General features: G+C 46.9%; 1 protein-coding gene across 1 annotated transcript; it reads right to left on the bottom strand.

Moving 5' to 3' along the window:
* Window positions 1–4747: 4747 nt before the first annotated feature.
* Window positions 4748–10624, bottom strand: VSX1 (visual system homeobox 1). Its single transcript, XM_059707532.1, has 5 exons — window positions 10201–10624; window positions 7558–7636; window positions 6985–7108; window positions 5610–5790; window positions 4748–5130 (listed from the first exon to the last, which is right to left on the bottom strand). The coding sequence occupies exons 1-5, from the start codon at window positions 10622–10624 to the stop codon at window positions 4859–4861; spliced, it is 1080 nt and encodes a 359-aa protein (XP_059563515.1). The 3' UTR covers window positions 4748–4858.
* Between the last annotated feature and the right edge of the window lie 208 nt (window positions 10625–10832).

The raw sequence follows: 10832 nt of genomic DNA, 5'->3' as shown, positions 1-10832 counted from the left end.
CCTGACCTCTTTTTTTTTTTTTTTAAGAACAGAATAAACAAGTAGACAAATTGTCAAAAAAAAAAAAAAAAGAATCAAGTGAATAAATAATCTGATGAACAGAATGAACTGTTGATTATAATAGAATCAGGGACATAGAAAGGGAATGGACTAACTATTCTTGGGGGGGAAAGGGGTGTGGGAGATGCGGGAAGAGACTGGACAAAAATCATGCACCTATGGATGAGGACGGAGGGTGGGATGGGAACTGGAAGGAGGGGAGTTATGGGGGGGAAAAAGAGGAAGAAATGTAATAATCTGAACAATAAAGATTTAATTAAAAAAAAGTGCAAAGGACTTAAATAGACATTTTTCTAAAGTGCAACAGCATGGATGGGCATGGAGAACATTATGCTAAGGGAGAAAGATAAATATCACATGATCTCACTCATTTGTGGGGTATAATGAACAACATAAACTGATGAACAAAAATAGATCCAGAGACAGAGAAGCATCGAACAGACTATCAAACTTCAGAGAGCAGTCAGGGGAGCGGGAGGGGTTAAGATAAACTAAAGGACTTGTACGCATGCATATAAACATAACCAATGGACACAGACATTAGGGAGGTGAGGGCATGTGCTGGAGGTGGGGGTAGCTGGGGAGAGGCCAATGGGGGGGAAAGGAGACATGTTAATAATATACATAGTACTTTAAACAATAAAGAATTTTTTTAAAAAGTTGTCCCACTGCCCTGCCTGGTGTTGCTAAGTGGTTAGAGCATTGGCCTATGCACCAAAGAGTCATGGGTTTGATTCCCGGTCAAGGGCATGTACCTGGGTTGCAGGTTTGATTGCAGGCCCTGGTCAAGGCAGCCAATCAATGTGTCTCTCTCACATCAATGTTTCTCTCTCTCCCTCCCCCTCCACTCTTCCTCCCTTCCTCCCTTCCACTCTATCTAAAATCAATAGAAAAATATCCTTGGGTGATAATTAACAAAAATAAAAAGTTGTCACACCTTCTATCTTGCTACTTCTTGCCAACCTCCTTTGAAGCCTCAGGTCATAACTGTGTTGAAAGGGGTTTAAGGAGACTCCTACATGTAAAGGGTGGATAAATGAACATAGTAAGGTTTTGTTCCTCAAGGACGAGCTTGGAAAATAGTAAAAGAAGCCGATGATTTCACACATTATGGAAAGGAAGCACTGTATACATGGTTTGGGTAACAGTGGCCCCAAGCATGAGAACAGTCATTAATGGTGTCGTAGCTAGCTGCGCCAAAGAACAATGCATGTACCAGACCTCTGTTATCACCTTTAAGTCAGGCAGTCCAGTCCCAAGGAATGTTGCCTAGAGAAGATAGACAGGTAGACTTTGCATAATGTCCAGGAAAAGGATTTAAATACTTATTGGTGAGGTTGAAACGGCCCAGGTGAGGTAGGGACAACCCTGGTGAGGTTGAAACGGCCCAGGTGAGGTAGGGACAACCCTGGTGAGGTTGAAACAGCCCCGGTGAGGTTGGGACAGTCCCGGTGAGGTTAAAACGGCCCCGGTGGGGTAGGGAGGGCCCTGGTGAGGTTGAAACTGCCCCAGTGAGGTCAGGACGGCCGGTTAGGTTGAAACGGCCCCGGTGAGGTTGAGACGGCCCCGGTGAGGCTGAGACGGCCCCGGTGAGGTTGGGACTGCTCCAATGAGGTCGGGACAGATAATGGGGACCAGTATAGACTGATGAACAGGGGTAGATGCAGAGGCAGAGCAACATTGAACAGACTGTCAAACTAAAGTGGGAAGCCTGGGGAGGGTTTTGGGGGGGATTAAGAGATCAACCGAAGGACTTATATTCATGCATATAAGATTAACCAATGGACACAAGACACCGGGGGAGGGTGGGGAGGGGCTGGGGGAATGTCAAGGGGGGGGGGGGGGAAAGGAGACATATGTAATACTCTTTGTAATACTTTAAGAAATAAAAATTATTAAAAAATTAAAAATAAATAAATAAATAAATACTTATTGGTGTTAGTAAATACCTGTACTGGATAGGTTCTAGCATTCAAATGCTGAACTGGAAGGAGCAAAAAGTTGTAAAGTCACTGCTTAAGGAAATAATACCTAGGTTTGGACTCCCCCAGGGCCTTTCAAAGTGACAACGATCCGGCTTTCACACTGGCCCTAAGAAAGGGAGTAGCACAAGCTCTCCAAATGAAGTGAGTCTTATATGCTTTATGGAGCCCACAGTCCTCAGGAAAAATGGAATATTCTATAATAATAAAAGGGTAGTATGCTAATTAGACTAGACGTCTTCCTGACGTTATTCCAGATGTCCTTCCTGACGAAGCCGGGGCCGAAGGGAGCCAGCCTGGGTCCCAGGTGCCTATGGGTGGCCTGGGGGAAGCCAGCTGGGGTCCCGGGTGCCTGCCTGCAGCTGGAGGAGGGAAGCCCGGGTCCCAGGTGCCGGAGGGAAGCCGGTGCTGGCAGCCGGGGGAAGGAATGCCCACTCTTGCATGAATTTTCGTGCATTGGGCCTCTAGTGATGTAATAAAATACTCAAAAAGACCTTGGCCAACCCCTGCCAGGAAACCCATGAGACCTGGCTTAAATAACCACCAATTGCCCTGACCCAGATCAGGGCAGTGCCCAAAGGAATGATTAAAGTAAATCATTTTGAACTTATGTATTATAGGCCCTTTTGGGGTTCCTCTCAAATGTTAGGATACCCGGACCCATTTATAACACAGGCTGTTAAACATATTATTCAACTAGGAAAGGTAACAACACAAATAAATAAGCTAATTTGATTTTACTCATACCATAATACTAAGCTACACCCATATGATCCAGGGAACTGGGTATACTTTAAAATCTGGAAATCAGGGTCCCTGCAAGACCAACCAAACCCAATATGTCCTCATTTGGTGTTATTCACAATTCATTCTCCTAAACTACAAGATATAGCTTCCTGGATACATGCCTCTAGGGCAGCGGTTCTCAACCTGTGGGTCGCGACCCCTTTGAGGTCGAAAAACCCTTTCACAGGGGTCGCCGAAGACCACCGGAAAACACATATATAATTACATATTGTTTTTGTGATTAATCACTATGCTTTAATTATGTTCAATTTGTAACAATGAAAATACATCCTGCATATCAGATATTTACATTACGACTCATAACAGTAGCAACATTACAGTTGTGAAGTAGCAACGAAAATAATTTTATGGTTGGGAGTCACCACAACATGAGGAACTGTATTAAAGGGTCGCGGCATTAGGAAGGTTGAGAACCACTGCTCTAGGGTTAATCAGCTATATACCACTCAGTGAAAACAAAGAACTAGATCCACACACAACTGAATGTTATTCAGCCATGAGAAAAAAAGGAAATCTTGCCATTTGCAGCAATATGGATGGACTTTGAGGGCCTTATGCTAATGAAGGAAGTCAGACAGAAAGACAAATACTGCATAATCTCATTTTCTGGTTTACAGTAAGGACAGGTGACATTTCGTTTTCACAATAGTATGGAAGTAGGCCAATGGAAGGGAGTCCTTGTTTTCTCACCTGGAGAGATGGGAGAACCAGGCCCCACCTGACAGATGACTGCACCGATTTCCAGAGGAAACCCTTGCAAGTGGTGCTTGCGCGTTCGTTTCGGGCTCTGCCTTCTTTGCGAAGCTCTGCATTTCCCCCTCAGCTCTCTCTGGTTTTGACTCTAACAGGTGAATTAGACACAGCCACTGCCTCAGGAGTTTACAAAGCAACACATGATGAGTGCTGCAGCCTGAAGAATGAAATGCTTTCGAGCAGCGGTTCTCAACCTGTGGGTCGCGACCCCTTTGGCGATCGAACGAGGGGTCGCCTAAGACCATCCTGCATATCAGATATTTACATTACGATTCATAACAGTAGCAACATTACAGTTATGAAGTAGCAACGAAAATAATGTTATGGTTGGGTCACAACATGAGGAACTGTATTTAAAGGGCCAGAAGGTTGAGAACCACTGCTTTAGAGGTTCCCAGATTAAAAGGGAATGGGAGGGATGGCTTGTCAGGGGATCAGCAATAATACGGAGACATGCAAGTGTGTAATACAAGGAGCACCTTGACAAGCAAGCATACTACACAATGTTTATTTTTACATAATAAATAAGTGGCAAAGGGAATACAGGAAAGGAAATATTCATGAAATCGAAGTCACTAAAGTGCTTTCCAACATAAATTTTAAAAGACCAAGGAACCTGGTCTGATCTTAAAACACTGTTTATAAATAATCAACAATTGTTTAGATATGGTCCATGTTATTTCCAAAAGAAAGGGGAACGCATGCTTTGTTTTGTGTGTTTTTTTACGAACTCCAACACACATAGCATATCAAATGAAACTCAGGAGAATGCAAAATTATTGCCTGGTGAGAAAATAGAACTGTCTGAAGTCAAGTTCAAGATAAAGGTAATATAACTCATTCATATGTCCGCATGGGGTCTTCACTATCTATGAAGACATCTGATTCTCTGGAGGTTAAGTAATTTTATATTTTCGAGTTCAGAGTGAGGACATCAGACCTAACCCATTAATCGAACCAAATCTCAAATGATGCCCAGCAGTGAAGATGCTGTTTGAACGAAAATCTTCCCTCCTCAAGCTCTACAGAAGACAATAAAATGTTTACACCACACTAACTGGTTCAAGTGCCTTTAAGGAGTCTTTCCACTCTAGAGCAAAACAGAGTTTTTCCCAAGTCACCCATTCGTCTGGCATCGAATTTTATCCTGACACTAGCAGGAAACCCAACTGAGATGATTTGTCCTGGACAACTTCTGTTTTTTGAAAAAGCCAAAGTGAGGAATGTCCAGCCCCCGAGGGTGGGACCTGTGGGCCTCAGAAGGCTCCCACCTTCCTAGGCTGGAGCCCCTCCGAATCTTGAGCGCTGGCCCCCTGGTGCACCGTCTTGGTTTCCTGCCATGTGGAGCTGGAGAGATCAATGGCAACATCTCCCAAGTTACTCTCAGGGCTGGCTGCATTGGCGACGCTCCGGGATCTTGCCTGACTTGGACTAGAACCTTCTTTGAGGTGGTCAGGGCCCCAGAATCCAGCCAGCTTTTCTTCATTTCCTGGTTTCCTTATCACCCCTGTGGATTTTTTATGCATCCCTTGCAAAAAAAAAAGGAAAAGGGGGAAAAAAACAGATATCTTTAAAGTCAGCAATTAATTTCTTCTATGTTCTTTTTCTCTAAGTCCCGTTAGAATTGCCCTTGTCAGTACCTCTCTCTGGCTCCTCAGGAGAGTCACGTAGGTAACTGCCACTGGTAGGGGTTGAAAGCTGGTGTGTGCCAGCCAGGTGCAGCCAGCAAAGTTGCCTCGTTTAGATGACATAGGGACTTTTAAAATTTTATTTTGAAAATTGTTCACAACATTTTAAAGTCAGGAGATTATACATCAAAAGCCAGACTTCCAGCTTCTCTCAAAAAGTCAGAAGATCTGGCAGCACTGGGCCCAGTTTCTTGTATGGCCATGGACCAGCAGATGCCAGTAGGCACCCCCACCCACCCACTCAACCCCTGGTCCTATAAGCTCAGAGGGGTGAGCTTCCTTTCCCACTGAATTTCCTCTCTCTCGGCCTCTTCCTTACCTAGGAGCCAGGGCGCACAGAAACCGGCCAGGCTGTCCTCGGCGGAGTTGAGGACAGAGTCCGGCAAAGGGATGCAGTGTCGCACCATGGCCCCGTAGAGCCCATACTCGGCCATCACGCTGCTGCCGCCCCAGCGTTTCTCCTGCTTCCGCCACTTGGCCCTCCGATTTTGAAACCAGACCTGGTATGAGGCAGGACACACTGTGACTAGGGCGCTTGGAGGTGTCTCTGAGCAGGGAGTTCTTAAATGGGCCAACTCGGGGAGCTCATAAGACCCAAGACCTTTCAGTAACTGTGCCCACTGTTCACTCAAAACTCACAGGGACTCGTTGTGGGGTAATGTGTGACCACTTTCCACTGAAGTTTTCCATAGAGTTGACAAAAACAAAATTAAAGTATTCTTCCCCACATAGCGCGAAGGAGTCAACTATAATGTTTTCTGGTTTTTCTCACGGTTTGGAAAGAGGTCACTCAGTCAATGGCCCATTCTAATCTCAGGTTGTTGGGTTGCTGGTGATATTTCTCATAGAAAACTGTTAGCCTAATAAAGGAATAGGATGAAATATTATTTAGGTGTTAAAAAGAGTAGTTTGTGGCATATCTTCTGACCTGAACAAATGTCTAAGATGTGTTGTCAAGCAAAGAGGCAGAGTTGTATAATATGATACCTTTTTGTAAAAACAAGACAAAATTCTACATGTATGTGAGTGTATACATTGTTCAGGGCCAGATATATATGCCATGGAGGCAATGTGCAGAAAGGCCATGTCAGGCTACTTATATTGGTTTCTTTGAGGTTTTATAGGGATGGATGGTCACTTCCTTTTATTGATATATCTTTATATCGTTTCTAGTTGCAGCACACAGCATTGTGATTTTAAAGAATCTACACTAATAAAAGAGAAACATGCAAATTGGTGTCATTCTGCTACGCCCACCAATCAATCAGGATGAGTATGCAAATTAACCCAACAAAGATGGTGGTTAATTTGCATATGCAGGAGAGGAGCGAAGACTGAAGATGACTGAAGACCGAAGAAAGGGGCTGCGGCTGGACCAAAGGCCTGGGTCCCAGGTACCGGAGGAAAACCGGTGCCGACAGCCAGGGAAGAAAGGCCTATTGCGTGAATCTTCGTGCAACGGGCCTCTAGTGACTTAATAAAAGGAAAAAAGGCATGTAGGTTACGAGGGATCTCCTCTTACATAAACACAAGGAAGGCTCTAGCACTATGGTGCCTGCGGCTGAGTGGCCCTCAGTTTGCCTGTGTGGGGGAATGTGTGTTTGGCTGTTTGGAGGTGGCTGTGGGTCACACTGTCTGTGAGGTTAACATGCTCTCTATGGTGTCTTTGGGAAGGAGAAAGGAACCCCAGACACCTGTATTCGGTCTTCAGGGAGCTCAGTCTTCATGGCCAGCATTTCCCGGGCATACATGTCAGGGTAGTGTGCCTCGCTGAACGCCTTCTCCAGCTCTTCCAGCTGCTGGGTGGTGAAGACAGTCCTGCAGGGAGGCCCGGAGGACATGTGGGCGCATGGCCAAAGGAGGATGCCAGGCTTCCCAGCACAGGGACCCTGTGCCTACCTCCCCCATCGTCCACACCCCAAAAGGCCACCTCATAATAACTGAATCCCCCACTTCTGAATGATTAACCTTTGGAAAGTTTGGTTCAAATAAGAAAGAGTTCTTCAGCATTTTTCCCCCTCCTCAATGTATTCATCAACTCATTCTAAGAAGACCCATTTTAAAGACCCACAAAATTGTGTCTTTTAAATGCTGCAAAGATTGTCCTTCAGCCTCCTGGGATTTGCAAAATTATGTTCCTAAATGGTTACTGTACCCTTCCCACCGCCAAGCTGGAGCCCACTGGGCCTCCTGTAATGCAGGACCACCCACTCTCAGATGCTGTGTGTCCCGGGGAAAGGGTCAGGGAGGATGGCCTGGCCCCGTACCTGTGCCGCCTCTTCTTCCTCTTGCCAGGGTTTGGGGCCACCTTCAGGTCACTCCTGTTTCCAGGTAGGCTTTCCTCATCTGTTGGCATAACGAGAAAGAGAGGACTTTAAAGGTGAGCATATTCTTCACTTTATTTTCTGGATTTTAATACAAGGGTTAAACCTATGAACTTGTTGAAAAATGTGAGTAATATTTAGCTTAATACAAGCTAGCATTTTTAGCACCCACTACCTTCCACGTTCTGTGCTCAGCATTGGTCATGCATTATTGCAATTCTTCTTCATAAAATTAGAGAACTCCGAGGTAGCTGCTATTAGTATCCTATTCCTACAGATGAGGAAACGGAGGCACAGAGAGATTACGTCATCTGTCCATGATCACACAGGTACTAAATGGTGAAGTTGGGATTCAAACCCCAGACTGTGTGAAGCCAAAGCTAATTGATTTTTCTATCCCCACTCAGCTATCAAATTCATCCATTTCCTTCTGCTTCCAACTTCCTTATCTTAATCAGCACACCAACATTTCTCAAAGGGGGGCTGAAGTTTGTGACATCAGAAGTCTTGTCAAAACTGCACTCCTGCCCCAGCAGGTTTGGCTCAGTGGATAGAGCGTGGGCCTGTGGACTGAAAGGTTCCAGGTTCGATTCTAGTCAAGGGCACATGCCTGGGTTGCAGGCTTCATCCCCAGTAGAGGGAGTGCAGGAGGCAGCCAATCAATGCTTCTCTCTCATCATTGCTGTTTCTATATCTCTCTCCCTCTCCCTTCCTCTCTGAAATCAATAAACATATTTATATTTTTAAATTTTATATTTTATATTATATTTTAAAAACTGCACTCCTTGCCCTGCTGTATCAGTTCTGAATCTCTGGATGTGAGGTCCAGAAACTCATTCGACAAATATGCCTAGATGATTCTTAGGAGCACTTGAAAAATATTAAGAACTCTACTATGCTTTATCTTTTGATAGCCTTTATATTAAAAGATCCAGATAAAAAGGAAGGTTAGAATATCAAACTATTGTCAGATTCATTGTTAAAAGGCACTTTTGCCTCAAAGTATGAAAAATAGATTAAAGGAAAAATTATATTCGTTTTACTCCAACATCAATTAGCTCACCAGAAAACTGTATGCTTAGATTATAATGCCCATGCTGTCCAATCAGGTACCCTTAGACTCACATCATTGAACATATGAAATGTGGCTGGCCCAAACTGAGATCTGCTGTAAATGTAACATATTCTGTTGATTTAGGAGACTTACTACCCTAAAAGTAAAATATTAATGGTTTTTAGATTCATTATATGTAAATGTTATTCTATATGTATTGGATTAAATATAATATAGTATTTAAATTAATTTCACCTACTTATTTTTCCTTTTTAATGTCTGGCTCAGTTGGTTGGGTGTTGTACTATGCACTAAACAGTTGCTGGTTTGATTCCCAATCAGGGCACATACCTGGGCTGTGGACTCAGGCTGGACCCCCGGGCCCAGTAGGGGGCATGCAGGAGGCAGCCAATTGATGTTTTGCTCTACATGGATGTTTCCCTCTCCCTTCCTCTCTCTCTAAAATATCAATAAAAAATCTTTTTAAAAAGAGACATTTTCTTCACGCTCTCAGACACATATTTCTATTGGGTAGCATTGCTCTTGATCTTCCAGAAATTCCCTCACAGACTAAGATTTAGTTGCATTTTGCTTTTCATTTTATCAGTGCCCACAGAGAAAGATCCCATCCTATATAGGTGGTTTCTGCATTTTTAGGAGGGGAGGGGCGCTAATTGAGGGTTCATTTTATTTTATAGACTCATGAAATAAAGTCCTTTTGGAGTTGAGCAAAAGCTCACTTGCCTACTGCCTTCCTTTTATCAGTGGAGACCCAGTGTATCCTTTTTGCCTTGGCTGCCTGGATGCTCAGCTCTAGATTCTACTGCATAGTTCCTCTGAGTCCACCTTTTCTTGTGTAATTTTCCCTAACACCCTAAACGTTTCCCTAAATGTCTGTTTCTAGGCCCTTGTCCTTTAAAGAATGATATTGCTTCCTTCTCTTTCCCTATAATCCCCATGGATGTCTTTGAGGAAATCGGTAGGCTCAGAGCAAAATGCTAAGCCTAACTACAATGAGATTGACGAGGCTGCTTCCTTTCCAAGGGTAGGGAGGAGGAGGGGCGGCGCCAGGAGAGAAGCGAGGCTCCAGGCGCGAGGCGCTCTTCACGGACCCGTCCATCATTCAATCAATTTTGCAAAGGCGTGAGCGCCCACGGGTTACCGGGCTCTGGGTTGCTGGTGGTAAAACAGGCTCAGGCCTTCCCGACCTACGCGGTTCCCAGGTTCGAAATGCGCGCGGGGCGGAGGGGAAAGGCCCTCAGCAGAGCCAGACCAGTGCTGGGCACTCCAGACCCCCAGGATCGGTCCGAAACCGGACAGTGGGGGGAGGGGGGTGGTATTCACCAGAATCCGAGGATAGGCAGGGACTTAGGAAGAGGCAAGAGGGGGTGCGGGGATGCGCCTCCCCTGGACGCCGCGGGGATCTGGGGTCCCGACCTCCCTAGGATCTGGGGGTGGGCTGACGTTGCGTTACTCCTGCGCGGCCCAACCCGAAGGAACAGGGTCAGGATGGGATAGGATGGCCTAGTTACCCGACGTGGAGACGCTTTCGCGGCGCTGCTGGCGGCCAAGCGGGGACGGCGGGCGGTGGAGGGCTGGTGGGGGCGCAGGCTCGGGCTCCCGGCGAGGCAGAAGGGGCACGTCGGCGAGGAGCAGGCAGGGTGCCCTGGCGGCCGCGGGGGGCTGTGCACCGAAGCCACAGAGGAGGCCGAGACCCAGCGGAAGGGGCCCGAACGCGAGGCGGGGGCTGCCGAGCCGGGGACTGGGACGGGTTGCGGCCGCTGGGCTCTCGCAGCCCGACCCCGGGCCGAGTCCGGCCGGAGACGGCAGCTCAGCCTCCAGGCCCAGCAGGTCGGTGATGGCGAAGCCGCGGGGGCGCGGGCCGGTGGGGGCGGCACCGGGCGCCAGCGCCGTGCCCCTCGCGCGCCCTTCGCAGAGCGCGTCTCGGCCCGTCATGGGTTCTCAGTCGGGGAGGCTTGACCCTCGGTGGGTCACCATCGCGAAAGGGGCTCGGCTAAGGGGACGCTTTATATAGCTGGGGCTCCCGTCGGGCGCGGAGGGCCAGGAGGGCTCCAATCAGCCGGGCGCGGGCGCGTCATCGCCTGGGACCCCGTGAGCTGGGACGCCACCAGTTCCCCTCCCTCCGGTAGCCGCCCTCGCAGCT

This window comes from Myotis daubentonii, chromosome 8 (genome assembly GCF_963259705.1).
Source record: "Myotis daubentonii chromosome 8, mMyoDau2.1, whole genome shotgun sequence".
In the NCBI taxonomy this organism is placed as follows: domain Eukaryota; kingdom Metazoa; phylum Chordata; class Mammalia; order Chiroptera; family Vespertilionidae; genus Myotis; species Myotis daubentonii.
This window is presented reverse-complemented; position numbering and strand designations above follow the sequence as displayed.